General features: G+C 53.0%; 4 protein-coding genes across 4 annotated transcripts; all 4 read right to left on the bottom strand.

Moving 5' to 3' along the window:
* Positions 1-268: 268 nt before the first annotated feature.
* Positions 269-967, bottom strand: J4E86_000779 (uncharacterized protein; the record flags this gene model as incomplete). The annotated part of the gene is made up of 1 exon (XM_051441352.1): positions 269-967. The coding sequence occupies one exon, from the start codon at positions 965-967 to the stop codon at positions 269-271; it is 699 nt and encodes a 232-aa protein (XP_051307523.1).
* Positions 968-3,432: 2,465 nt separating this feature from the next.
* J4E86_000778 (uncharacterized protein) lies at positions 3,433-5,433 on the bottom strand (the record flags this gene model as incomplete). Its single annotated transcript, XM_051441351.1, has 3 exons — positions 3,433-4,550; positions 4,602-5,078; positions 5,130-5,433. 3 exons carry the CDS (start codon positions 5,431-5,433, stop codon positions 3,433-3,435), a joined length of 1,899 nt encoding a protein of 632 aa, XP_051307522.1.
* Positions 5,434-7,566: 2,133 nt separating this feature from the next.
* Positions 7,567-9,787, bottom strand: J4E86_000777 (uncharacterized protein; the record flags this gene model as incomplete). Its single annotated transcript, XM_051441350.1, has 2 exons — positions 7,567-9,670; positions 9,723-9,787. The coding sequence occupies 2 exons, from the start codon at positions 9,785-9,787 to the stop codon at positions 7,567-7,569; spliced, it is 2,169 nt and encodes a 722-aa protein (XP_051307521.1).
* Positions 9,788-12,388: 2,601 nt separating this feature from the next.
* J4E86_000776 (uncharacterized protein) lies at positions 12,389-13,688 on the bottom strand (the record flags this gene model as incomplete). The annotated part of the gene is made up of 2 exons (XM_051441349.1): positions 12,389-12,810; positions 12,986-13,688. The coding sequence occupies 2 exons, from the start codon at positions 13,686-13,688 to the stop codon at positions 12,389-12,391; spliced, it is 1,125 nt and encodes a 374-aa protein (XP_051307520.1).
* Between the last annotated feature and the right edge of the window lie 574 nt (positions 13,689-14,262).

Below are 14,262 nucleotides of genomic sequence, written 5' to 3'. Positions count from 1 at the left end.
CACCTCGACAAACACGTCCTCGACATCCCATCGTACATCGCCTTTCTTCCAGCTTGTGCCGTTTGTCCAATCTACCAAGAGCGCCTGCGACCGTGGAGCGAACATCTTCCCAAGTGTACTGCCACGGCCGGAGGTTTGATCTGCTCAAATATAGGTGCCAATTTGATTGAAGACGATAGGAACACATCGCTGCACCTGGAGACGTTACCAAGAGTACACAGGTAAATGGCAGTGCAAGACTCACTGCGTAGCAGTCCTGGACCAGTGCTCAGGCGACAAGCGCAGCTCCATCGCGTCTGAAGCCGTCCACGATGAACGGACGTCGAGGGCGGTCGGATCTTTTATACCTGTTCCTTGAGCGAGGTTTGTCTGGGAGCAATGTCTTGTCTGTCATGGCGCTCAAACCGTACAAGACCTTTGAAACATCGAGGACAGTATCGCTTGGGCTCTTTGCCTTGTCCTCACTCTTCTCGTAGCCTCGGAGGCGTGTGCTCAGGTGCGGCGGAAACTCTTCGCTTATGCGGAGCTGAGGCTTGGTGAAGATTGTGTCTACTGGCCTGCCGCTTGGTGCACTGGAATCGCCCCTAATAGCATCGTAGTAGAGTTGCGCATGGTAGTGGAAGCCTGCTGTGAGGTAATAATGCTTCCGTAGGGGGCCTGCTGTAGGGTAGCCCAGGAACGAGCTGGTATCTGCGGGCTTCGTCATGTGTTCGAACAGTATGGGACTAACCCAGGTGTTGTGACGATGGGTCAATTGCCAGAGCAAAGCGCCAAAGGGAGTCTGGTATGCGAGCCCTGCTGCGGACGTGGGATCCTCTTCTGCGATTGCTATAAGCTCATCGTTTGTAGGGAAGATGCCAAGTTCGTCTTCGTCTTCAATGTCGCCGTTGGTGTCGTCGTGGGTCTCACTGTTGATCTCATCGTCGGCGTCGTCGTCGATCTCCTCCGTAATGGTCTTTGGCGGCATTGCCTGGAGTCGTGATATAGACGCGCAGCGGTGAGGAGGTCACAATACGCAGTGTTGTAGAGAGCAGCTCGGGTAATTAGCCCCAAGTGTTGCTGCGCCGGAGGGCAGAGCTAAATAGAGGCTTGGAGATATCGCCGTGGGAGGTGAGGGGAGAGAGATGTGCGGGCGGAGGCGACAACGGTCAGGGCCGTACCCGGATAAGAGGTGGCACGATTCATGCTCAAGAGATTAGGCACAGAGACAATGTCTGATATTCCGCTTTCATAACATCTACCCACATCACTATTGACAACACCTGGATTCTCTGCCCTCCTATGCTATGCACGCTCGTGGTCATGCATATGGGCAATCTACTCCGCCTCGACCCAGAACAAGATACTACAGTGTTAAAATGTTCTCATTTCCGCAAAGATGAAGACCTTGTGACAGCCACGGAGTGCCAGCGACATCTGGATTTTAGAGAAAGCGTCGCAGAAGTGAACTGGGTTGTGTTTGGCGTAATTGGTGCCGGTATGGAAGTAATCGAGAGCCCAACCACACGCGTTGCAGCACGTCATTAGCGAAAGGTTGGCAGGGCATAGTGTGGTTTCCCAAAGGTTGTTGAGTTCCTCCAGGGTTGGATTGGTGGGGAGGGAATCCTTCTCGAGGGAGCAGCGGACAGCACGAGCGGGGCAAGGCTTGGCGCGTTTGGAGACGCGTCTTCCTCGGTCTGCCATCTCTCATCACTTCACACATCAATCGGCTCCCATCACACCGACCGCTGGTCAGTCCCTCCTAGATTCACTCCCTGCCCAGTCCTCTATCATGACATCGAATGTCAGCGCCATGGAAATCGACGCATCGAACGCCTCGCACAGCTCGCACGCCGCGCGCCCCTCAACAACTCGCCCTCCCTCGCGACGCCCCGATCCCTGACGGCAATTTCGTAGCCCTCGACGTAGACGGCCGCAAACATCGCATCCGAAAATCCGACCTTATGAGCGTTCCTTACTTCGGCGCTCTGCGGCGGTAATTGGGCTGGAATCGATCTGTTGCCCGACGGCTCGCTCCCCATCGATACAGACCCTGAGATCTGGCCAATACTGTTCACCTATATCAAAAGACCCAGCATATATCCGTTGCTCTGGACGAGGGAGAAGGGCTTCGACTACGTGGGATATAACAAACTTCTGTCTGAGGCCAAGTTCCTTGGTCTCGAAGACTTGGAGCAGTGGATCTTATCTAAGAGGTACAAAGAAGTCATCACTACGAGATTCAAGACCCATATGTTCCCTGGACATAACTATTCAGATGAACATCAGGTCCATAACACGTGGCTCGATTCCACCAGAGGTCCAAGGGGACAACTACAGGGGGACGGACAAGGTACAGTGGCGCCAGAAGACGTTGAGCTTGTTTCTTGCTTTGAAGCAAACATTACTAGCCAAGGCGCTTATAAATGTCCAATCGGATCTCATCTTCATGCCGATCCAGATGATTGCATGGAGGCGGGTTGCCCTCTTCCGCCTGACCAAGGGGGCGGACCGTTAGCCGACTATGAGAAGTTACCCACCAGTATCGTTGCCGTGCTTAAGTACATCGACTACCATCCGGAAAGATGTGAGCATGGCTACGTGGGGCCCAATCAAGATAGAAACAACGACGGAATGTGAGTACAGTGTTGTTCTTGTCTTTGCTCTGTGGTGAATGTACGCACACGAGATGGGTGGGAAGACTAGAGACGTACACGGTGTGGATACTAGGGCTTCTTCCCGTCATATCGACCTGGTTGAAGATTCTATACGAGCCTGACCTGTCAAGCCGGCGAGTACGACATGGACTACGACGAAGTTGTAACGGCAAGACAGAGCAACGAATAGTCTACACGACTTGGGAGCCATGGTGCGTGAGCACAGCTTAACTAATAGCAGTAGAAGGCATAAGTATTTGCTTTCGTGTCGGTGTTGAGCACATCAAGTCGTATATCCTACTTCAAATACCAGTTCGCTCCGTAACTCAACGCATTTACATGCATGCCTCGACGGCTATATGATCTCTGAAGTCGGTTCTTCGTGGCCTTATGATGTTATGTTTTTCGTCATGCGTTATCAATTCCTGAAGGTTGCCGTCCCTGCTCACTAATGCCCCGCTTCTGAAGACACTGGTCATAGACTAGCAAGGGCGTGACCGCGGAGACGACTTGGGAAGAAGGTGGAATATGATGTCGACGCAGTATTGACAATACCAGGTAAAGCGTGCATGTACATAGCACATCAGTAGCTAGTTCGTGATTGGCTGGGCTTCGTGTCACAATACAAGAGCAGAAGATTATAGAGATGTTTGAGCTGGGTAAAAGTCTCATGTATTAACCAGCTTTCAAGCCAGATAGGTATCTTCGATCATATAATTGCTCCATACACACAGCCACTCATGGCAGCCGCATTCATAAACGTCGACGTATAGCATAATACCGCCAACGACTAAATCTAGGTGCGAACATGCGCCTCGACATTGTGGCCAGCGATAGCCTCTTCAGCACCAGCAACACTATGCCTTCGGTCCTTGCCCATGTAGTTGGAGTCTGGAAGCATGTTAAGAATGTCCTCCTGCTTGTCTGTCTTGCGTTGATGGAACCAGAAGAGGATGCCACCGATGAACGCCAGAATAGCAACAGTCGTGTAGTTCCAAACCAACAACGGATCTTCGGACAGTGACACAAACGCCTGACCAAGCGCATTGGAGAAGGCAGACATGAAATGCCAGTACGATGTCACGAGCGACCGCATATTCTTGGGTGCCTTTGTGAACGCAAACTCGAGTCCAGTAATCGATGTGAAGATTTCGGAGAAACCGACAAGCATGTAGGGCACGGCTTGGGTCCAGACGTTGATCGGGGCTGGGTCGTCGCAGCTGTTCATGTATTCGCCGCAAGGGCCCTCGGCGTAGATGTAATGCTGGATGACGGCAGCGGAAACCATCGCGAAAGATGCAAGGATGAAACCGAAGGCGATGCGCTTAATGGGAGTGAAGCGGATGTTTGCCTTGCGGAGAGCGGGGTAGAGGAAGTTGTCAACGATGGGAATGAAGATGACCAGGGAGATGGGGTTGAGGTTAGTGATGACATCGTTGGGAACACCGTTACGGGTCATTGTAGCGGCCTGAGACGTGAGGTTGTTGTTCATCTGGTTGTAGCTCAACCAGTAAAGAGGAATCCAGGTGAAGCAAGAGCACGCGCGCAGGCCACGAGCAACCTGGTCAACCCAAGCGTCGTCAAACTGCATCCAGGAAGGCTTGTTCGCACCGAGGTGGCTAGGCTTGACGTCCTCCCAGAAACGCTCGCTCTTAAAGTTCTTGCGGGTAGTCGCAGGGTTGAGAGACCACTTGCCCTTAGTAGCGAGCTTCAAGACCTTAAAGGCGCGGATGAGGACGGAACCAGTGGGGGGAGTGCGGATGTACTTGTTTCTGCAGACCCAAAGGACGATAGGGCAGAAGCAGAACATGATGGTGGGTAGCAGCCACGCGCACCAGAAGCCGACGTACTTCTCAACGTAGACCATGGAGATTTGTCCGGTGAGGGAACCAATGTTGATGAACATGTAGAAGTCTGGGAGTATGTTAGTAAATTGCTTACAACATCACATTGGGGACAACATACACAAGAAGATACGAGAGAGCGTGATGTTGGGGTCAGAGATGACGCGCTCGCCAGTCTTGGGGTCCTTGATGACACGGGGCTTGGTTTGGCGGTATTGTTCAGCAATCAAAGGCGAGATATTGGCCTTGAAAGCTCCGGTACCGAAACCGAGGGTGATGACACCAAGGATGAAAGGACCGATGGCATTGCCGCTGGTGAGGACAGCGGGAATGGCGGAGATGATGAGCAGAATGTGACCCAAGATAGAGAAGGCGATGGCGATGAAGATGGTGTTGAAGCGACCAAGGTACTCGTCGGCGATAATGGCACCGATGATGGGTGTGCTGTAAGCCCAGAAAGAGTTGAATTGACCGATACCGAAGGATGCACGCTGTCCCATGCCCAACGCGCCTGGTTGACCCTCTGAGCGAGGGTCCTTGCCAGTGGTTTGTGGAACACCATCAATCACGGGCAGGTCCTGTTGAATGAAGTTGGTGTCTTCGAGATGGTCAGTGGCTTGTTCTTGTGTAGGGACGAGCGACAACATACATAAAACCTGGCACCCGTAGTAACCAAACCGCTCGCAAAGCTCGACGAAAGCGATAGTGAAGGCAGTCCATGGAATCTTTCCAGATACACGGCGGAGTGTCTTCAACTCATCTTCCGTAGGCTCTTCGCCTTCCAAGTCGGCCTCGAAAACGTCAACACCATGAGGCTGGTGGCTGAGAGTCGACGGCGTGTGGTCGTCCGAAAGAGCACGCTTCTCGTCGACTTCGTACAAAGGCATGGCAGCCTTGTTAGGCTCATTAGACATGGCCATGTCCACGGCGTTCGAGGCAGCGTTAGCCGACATGATTAGCAGGCACGGAAAAATATGGGCGGTGCAAAAGAATGAGCTGCTGCTGAACCGCAAGGGTTGGGCACACGACCGCAATTATACTTATAGCATCCTTACAGTGACACAGAAGCGGCAAATCTGCTCATCCCAAGCGCCGTCTTGGTATTCCTTGACTGTCTCTCTTTCGAGCAGGTGTCCTATGTGGATACACTCCACCCTCGTTTCCAGGAATTGGTGGAATCTAGCTAGTAGCCCAAGCCGGCGGTTGACCCATACAGCATCAAGGGACTATTTCGCAATGCCCGTCTTATCACCAGCCGGTGACTGGGCAAAGGCTGGGCGGGTAGGCGATGCCGAAAGTAAGACTACGATTTAGAGCTTCGCACCCGTCTTTGCAGGGCTTCGGCAAGCCAAGCTCCAGGGAAATGGGTATCTCGGCGCATGCGACGACGTCGATTGAGTGCTTCGAGACTTGGCAGCGTCGCTGATCACACTACGTTCTGCTCCTCCCAGCCATTCACGCGGTGGGTAACCCTAGCTCTTTCTTATCTGGACGACGAGCTGTGCCATGATGACACCACGCCGCAGTGCAATACCGAAGAGCTTGCGCACAGACACGGCGCGCCCATGCGCGCTGACAGCTCGTGGGGAACGTCGTTCATCGCTGCAGTGAGGAGGGCGCTGGAGTTGAGAGCCAGGACGTCAGTCCGGCGAGTGACATTTGTCGACGATCGCGTGTGTCGTCGCTCATGACCGCCGAACTCTGCTGCGACTCCGCTGCCCAGCTGGCGCCGAGCCTTCCGTCCCGCTGGGCGCCTCCTCGTCACATCAATCCTCGGCTGCTCCCCACACAATGAAACAGCCTTCGCATGCATGCGATGTAACTCCACCAAACTCGAACAGGCAGCTCGACCAACCGGCAGCAGCACGCCGTGTCGCTCTCCATGCGCACTCCAATCAGTGGTCGCGTTGTTCTCTCCAATCCACCTAGCGCGGACGCCTCGTTGTGCTTCTCGAAAACGTCCATGGACGGCACCAGCATTGGCATATCCACATAGCCACGCTTATCTCCTTGACAATAGAACAAGCGCGACAAAACGAGACAAGAGCGCCGAAGAACTCCACATGGTCGTTGGCACGAGGCTTCGTTGCTATCAGCGGAAGCTTTGCCTCGCCTGGCAGCATGGCACATTGGCATTCCCATGGCCTGACCCGCTGTTTTCCGTCTTTGCTTGGCATGGCCTGTCCAACAGAACCCTCTGGTGATCACCCCTACACCAACACAACGGGGCGCAGTAGGATTCTCTGCTATCACAGAACAATGAAGGATGCAGCTTGGCTGAGTGGCAATAGCGGCTGCTTATCTCTTTACGCCCCGTTCCCATACTGAAGGTTCTCGATTGAAGACAGTGTCTAGAAGCTTATTATCGACGTTGAATCGAACTATGCACATGCAATCGGGTCGTCCGAGTCATTTCCTGGCTTATCAATAAGGTCTTGTGTGGATGGCTTCTGTAATCTTAGCGCTGCACATCGTCGTTGCCGAGAACCGAAGAGCACACCAGAAAGGCCAAGACAAACCAGGGAAACCACCATCCATGTCCCGCCTGACAGCAGCAGCCGTACCTGAGGACAGACGCGGATATCCTTGGTTAGTAAAGCCGCTGGATACCGGCCGCCGGGTAGCGGGAGCGACGCTTGATGCCTATGCTCTTGCCTGTGCATGTAGCGTAGACGTTCACACGGGTTATGCATCTTTCAGCGAAGTCTGTCAGTAGCTTATGATCAGCGCTGGACCCAGCTAATGGACGTTGTTCGGATACCGGCATGGATATACGACTACCCCGCATAGCTGTAAAGCTCAATAACGTTCTTTAGTCTACTACGGGTTGATTCTTACCATATAGTAGCGATTGGCGTACTCCGGCTAGCAAATTTACTACATCTCGGAACTAGTATTCGGTTTCAACATATACATTCAATGAGATTAGTCCGGGTGGACTCTGGCCAAAAGAGAGCTTAGATCACGAGCATACAGCCCTGAAGCATATGTGAATGAAGTTTGTTATCAATGTATTATCATTAATCATCTAAGAATAAGTTTCATCAATGTTGTCATCAATGCTGAAGACCATGACTTTTCCCCATCTAGTTACCGATGGGCAGGTCGCTCAGAGGCTCACCCTTGGACCAGTGGTTGATCCAGTTGAAGATCTCGGTGTGCCAGAACAAGCTGTTCTCCTGCTTGAGCACCCAGTGGTTCTCATCGGGGAAGTTGAGGAACCTGGAGGGAATACCGCGGGCCTGGAGGATGTTGAATAAGCTCAGGCCATCGCTCTCGGGCAGACGGTAGTCGAGGGTGTTGTGGATGACGAACTGGGGAGTGGACCAGTTGGCAATGTGGTTTTGGGGGTTCCACTCGCGGTACGCGTTGGAGTCCCAGATGCTGCCGTTGTAGTCGTGGCGGATGAACCAGAGTTCCTCAGAGGCCCATGCACCCTCGGTGTTGGAGATACCGTCGTGGGTGACGAGGCACTTGAACTCGTTGCCGAGGTCGTTGGCCTGGATCCAGTTGGTCATGTAACCACCGTAGGAAGCACCGGCGGCGATACCGTTCTTGGTGTCGATCCATGGCATGCTGCTGTTGACGTAGTTCCAGGCGTTGACCAAGTCGTGGTATGGCCAGCTACCCCACTGGCCCTGGATGGAGTCGGTGAGGAACTGTCCGAAACCGGTGGAACCGGTTGGGTTGGGGGCGACAATGATATAGCCTTGATCAGCCCAGACCTGAGGGTTCCAGCGGTTGGACCAGCTGTTGCCCCAGTTACCCTGAGGACCACCGTGGATATAGAAAGCGAGAGGGTAGGTTACGTTCTCCTGCCAGAAAGTAGGCTTGACAACGTAGGCCTGAAGTTGCTGCTTGAGCTCAGGGTTGGAACCGTTGAAGAAGATCTCGGAAACGGTGTGGGATCCGAGACCAGCGAGGTTGGGGTCGACCTGAGACGCGTCGAAGAGGGTCTTCTTCTCTCCGTCTGCAAGGATGTACCACTCGCTTGGAGTCCAGATGGCGGTAGCAGCGACGAACAGCGAACCATCAGGAAGGAGGGCGAAAGCCGAGACGGATGTGTTCGAGGTCATAGGCTCGGGGACGAAGCTCTCGTCGGCATCGACAGGAAAGTTGAAGATCTTGACGCGAGCGTAGTCATCAGCAGTGACGTAGATGGAGGAGTCGTCGTGAGCCCAGGTGATGGGTCCCTGAACCCAGCGGTCAAAGCCGGCACTCAGAGCCTTCCAGTTGCTGACAGCTACACCGGTACCCTCAACAGCGACGTCGACAGTGTAGAGTTGCCACCTGTCAGACTCGTAGTAGTCCTCATCCTGCTGCACGTAGGCGAGCTTGCAGCTGTCGGTGGAGAAGGATGGGAGGCCAGAGGCACCCTTGTGACCAGCCTCCGCCGCGGCAGAGTCTGGGCCGTTGAAGGCGATGGGAGCGTCGGAAGACGCGAAAGCACCAACATAGGTGTATGATGCGGTGTAGTTGGCCTTGTTAAGTTGAGGAGCCTTGCTCACGAAAGCGTACATGAAACCATCGGGGCTGATGTCGTAGTCGCTGGAGTCACCAAACGGCTGGATGGGAGTCTCGGGCGCAGTGGTGGTGAAGTTGATGCCCTTCTGGATGTTGCGCATTCCAGCGCCGGACAGCGCGTAGCTGTTGTTCGCCGAGAGAGCTCCGGCGAAGAGGTTGTAGCGGTTCTTGGTCAGCCAAGTGTCCCAGTGGCGGACATAGTTGTCCGAGTAGTAGCGGGCAGTAGTCACCGGGGTGACTTCGGTCTCGGGGTTGACGGCAGTACCATTGGGGTAAGCCATGCAGTTTACGATAAAATGCATGTCTCCAGTCGAAGTGTTTGCGACCTTGAGACCGGAGTATGGCGCATCCAAAGAAGCGACCATTTTGCTTGCGCTGGGGTCCTTGATGTCGCCAACCCACAGGGTAACACCACCGGGAACCTCCTCGTTGGTGCCATTGATGTAGATGATACCAGTCTCGCTGCCGGGAATCCAGGCGACCTCGTTGATCTCGCTAGCATTGAGGCCCGACTCGGTGATCTCGCCGGTCTTGAGATCGATGAGGTTCATGCCAGAACCCGCACTGCCGTGCTCCTCGAAGGAATACTGGGAGTACGAGAACAGACCGACAGAGCCATCGGGACTGGCGTCAGCGACGCCACGTCGGACGGTGCTGAGGAGTCCTCTGTTCACTTGTTAGCAGTTGCGCAAGCAACGGAATGTGATGGTAAACGTACTCAGGCGTAAAGGCACAGGCGCCGGTGGCAGCCAAAGCCGCGGCAACGCTGATGTATCGAGCCATTTTGTATGCGACCAGCTTCGTAAAAGCTCAATTGGACAAGGTCGATGGTCGGAAAAGGTCAGGAAGGGCAGGCAGCTTATTTGTACAACGAGCTGCTCGGTACCTAGCTGCAGACCCTGGCTGGACGATATTTTGCCAGCGGGGTTTGGGGACCGGTACCTGGCTGTGATGGCGCTCCTCGTTGGCTACGCACTCGGTGATGGCATCAGGCTCGCCTGTAACGCGGTTGCTGCTATACCAAACATGTGGATAGATGGGCGCTGTTCACGACCGCTCCTTCCTGATGGAGGCTAGCGCTGCGGGCGCACAAACAAGCTCGCCGTCGGTGGGAACGTAGAAAGCATGTTTCTGTGTCGTCCTATCGCGACACGGCCCACATGTCCCGCAGTCGTGGCTCAGACTTGGCGGGCAGCTCCATGCAGCTCTCACGTGAAGCTCCGCAAAGCTCTCGCCCAGATTGCTGGTGGCCGTGCCAAGACGCGCCGTCGCGATCAAGCCCGGTGGCGGATAAAACGGCGCACCCGAAGAGGCAGGTCGATAAAAAGTCCAACACCCAACTTTTACACATCGATAGCCAGTGCGGCGTTGCTGTGTCGCTTGTATGCTGCCTTACCATATGGGGAGGCTGGGAGTCTTGATATCGTACGGGCTGCCTCGGTCTGGTTCGGGCCTGCTGCGCGCCTAATGCCCTCATTCTTCCCTTTGCAAATTGACGATCGGCACCTGCCTTGCCTGGCTTAGATATGCAGACCCTATCGATGCAGCTGCTTCTTCGCGTTCGTGATGGCGCACGCTGTGACACCTCGATGACATCGAACGAATGGGCTGAGCGACCGCCTCGTATCGCATCCAGCAAATTGCGCATTTGCGCTCGATGACAGGACGTATGTAGCTTGCTGTCTGCTGCACGTCTTCCCTCATCCGATCCCTCTTGCGCTCCAAGGCACTACCCCATATCTGCGAGCGTGCCAAAAAATGTCCAAGTACCGACAATGCGGCAACCGGTAATCAGCGTATCCACAGTGTCGGAAGCAGTTCGTTGTCGTTGCGGCTGTCGCGCCTCGTTCGTGGTCCAGGGATAAGGAACCTGAGTATTGCGCCTCAGGGCTGGATAGCCGCAGTGGACCCGTGCAGTAGCTCTTCCGATCTGGTGTGGTATCGTCGTTGGCAAATTCATCGCGACATCTTGATACCATGCGACAGTGGCATTGTATTCAAGTTGGAGACTCCTTTGTGGTTGATGGCATCGTAGCTTCCGAGCTGGAGGTCGCGTTTGCCCCACGCCCTCACGTGCCTTGCGGGCCAGGACGCGCCGGACGCGTTCGATCGCGTCTCTACAACACCAAACCTCTATCTACAAGCATCATCAATTCTTTCAAGGTCAGCATGGTCCGAAACTATAAATCACAGTATTGCGCTGCTTGAGGGCCAGTCAGACGACGAATGTGGCAGCCTAAAGACTTCTACGGGAAGTGTCAACGAAGGATAGAGCGAGCCTTCGACCCCGACTGGGCCTGGTCTTAATTTGGGCAGAAAGACTCAGCACTATGACATGCAGTGTGGTCGTACTCAACTGAAGACAATTACTGCTAAATGGTTTCTCAGCTGTACGCCGCAACAAACAGGTCGAACGCCAACGGCCTATTCTTCCTCAGAGCTATCAACTGCCGACGGATCAATGACTCCATCCAATACTCTTCCTCCATCAAACCTCAGCGTCTTCCGCAATTCGTACAGGGTGGCTTCCAGATCCCAAACTGCGTCGACCAGTTCCTCTCTAGCCATACCAACTTCGTATCTCAGAGGACCATCGTCCCACAACTCATTCACAACGCCTACTACGCTGATCCATTCCTTCAGCTTCGTATTGGCGTCCTTCACATCGTTTACTGATGACTTGAGAGCTGGTACGAGCGTTCTCTCTTCTAATTCTTTCCTGAAATATTTAGCCTCGTTTAAGCGTCTCTCATCGCGTGGTTTGCGTTCAAGGTATTGTTGGCCGCTTTTCCATTCGCTCATTGTATTGGTAATATCGTCAATAGCGATGGCCCTGGCAATGGTGGTGGAAGGTGTGGGACTCATGGTGTAGATGACGAAGAAAGTAGGCGGAGGAAAATGATGTTATAGTCGTTGTAAGTTTGCTACCTGTGCTTGCTGTACGTATGTGACCACGAAAGAAAGTATGTCTCGGTTGACAGCCCTTTAGAGGGTCTCAGTATGCTTAAGACAAATGTATAGCTTTATAAAGATCCTAGCCTCGACTGTAGAGTGCAGAAGGCTGGCTGCTCGACTTTGGGGGACTTGGATGTATGTATGCCATGACTCAACAAGACATACTCCAGTCGATCTTTTCCTGCTCGATATCAAACGTTTCCGAATCAAATCGAATCAATACCTTCCCGAAGGAAGACCAGGTATGTCGCGCAAAGCAGTCCCAATCGTGATGAAGCATCATCCCGAGTTTTGTTGCCAAACTCCCGCAAACTTCACTACCCCAGCAATGGAAACCCACGGATGACCTTAACCGACACGAACTTTTCCAAATCAACGCCATAAGCCTTCGATAATTCAAATACCCCCAGATCAATCATTCTCCACCTTTCAAAAACCCGAAATGTCCAACGCTTCTTCCGCTCTTCTCATCCTTTGCTTAAGACCATATACTTCCTTCTCCAGCACCTTTGATCGCCTCTCAGCTTGTGCGCAGCGTGCCTGAATCTGACCGAGCTGATCGCGAAGAGCGTTCTCGTTGTTGAGCGTATTAGCGTGTCGCTCTGCCAGGACATCGTGTTGAACTTGGATGCCGCGGTATGCATTTTGACTGAACATGCTTTCATTCTTGACTCGGCTTATTTCCGCTGTGAGTCCGTTGACTTTCGCTAACAGCTGATGGTTTACTGTCATCTGTGCTCTGAGCTGTTCAACAGCCCTGGCTTGCGTATCGATCTCCGCTTTCAATGGGGTGCTTGTTCTTTCACTGTTTGCTAGCCGGGCTTCAGCCCTGATTGCCATGATCGGATGTTCTGGGCTTAATGACCGCCGTATGGTTTTGTGCGATGGATGTGTCTACGAGAAAGTTAGCTTGGAATGATTCAATCTATCGCGTATACGCACGATATGACTGTAGTCGCGACGCTTGATTCTAGCTGCCAGCTATCAGTTCATCCAAGTAGAAAGATTGCGGACCTTGTAACTTACCTGCTGTTGGCATGGGTCCATCATCGCCAGTGCGTTTCTTGGATGCGACAGCGTCGTGCGCCGAGTCAGTGGTTTCTGGCCCCAAACATGATGTCGCAGCTGGCTCTGGTACAGTTTTCGGTTCTTGTTTCTGTACTTTTGCGTGAGGCTTTGGACGCTTGCCCTTGTTGGCGATAAATGCGCAAGCCTTCGTAAAGTCCAACCAGAAATGATTGTAATCACCTACCTCATCGATGTAACCAGCAGCTAAGAAATAGTAAAGCGCCATCGCTCGTACTCTGTTGCACAAAGTTTGCTTGCCAACTGAGAGGTCTCCGACGTCACAAAACGGTTCATCGATATCGACATGCTTGAGACTGCTCTGTTGCACGCGATAGATGCTCGAGTCTGGGTTGACATAGAAGTATCCGATAAAACGGTTCTTCAATCCATGTACGTAGACATAGACCAGCGGCTTGAAGTTGAGATCCGGGGCGTCGAAGGTGCCCAGAGTAAGTACCATCTCGGACGCGTCTTGTGGCCAATGGGTGTCGACTATTGGACCAAAGCTTTTTCGATGGCTGAACTTGACGGTCTCGAAAGCTGGGAGTTTCTCAAAGTCATCGGGTATGAGAGAAAGTGCCTGTCTGGAAATTGTTTGTGTGTACCAATCCGTTACGCTTTCATCGATTGTGATGGGATTGTTGACGTTGGTATATCCCATGGTAGGGGATACTTGCAGTCTAGCACCGCGAGCCAGGAACTGGAGGTTCTAACGGGTTTATTAGTATTCCACCAATAGTAAAGTTATGCTGCACGCATAAGGTAGTGTACCGGAGACAAGGGAAAAGGGCCGAGAAAGTGTGTTAGTAATTGGATACGATGGGAGGCAAGGTCTAGACCTCAAGGAGATGAGAGTTTGATATGTAGAGAGATTCTCTCAGACTTAAGGTGTATGAAGTGATAGAATAAGGTTACAAGAGCGGTACGTGAGAGTGATGTGTACTTAGGCAGGACCTGCACCTGAGTGAGAGTATACGAGGCTACCTCGAGAAGCTACTGCGACAAGGTAAAGGTCGTCAACGCGAAGTACGACAATATGAGAATTCTCATGGACACTTTTGACAAATATAATCGATCAGCATCACCGCGGCCCTGTCAATTAGTGCTGAACCTTGGAATAGCCTGTACGTATGATCGTAGGGACGCGACAGGCTCGTTACCATGCGCATGTAGTGATAGAACTCAACCGAGTAGTGTCATGCTCAGTTCGCAAATGAAGAGAAGGGTTTGATCGT

This window comes from Alternaria arbusti, assembly GCF_024043155.1.
Source record: "Alternaria arbusti strain BMP 1465 chromosome Unknown scaffold_1, whole genome shotgun sequence".
Classification (NCBI taxonomy): domain Eukaryota; kingdom Fungi; phylum Ascomycota; class Dothideomycetes; order Pleosporales; family Pleosporaceae; genus Alternaria; species Alternaria arbusti.
The sequence above is the reverse complement of the archived record's forward strand: the minus strand, read 5'-3'. Positions and strand labels throughout refer to the sequence as shown.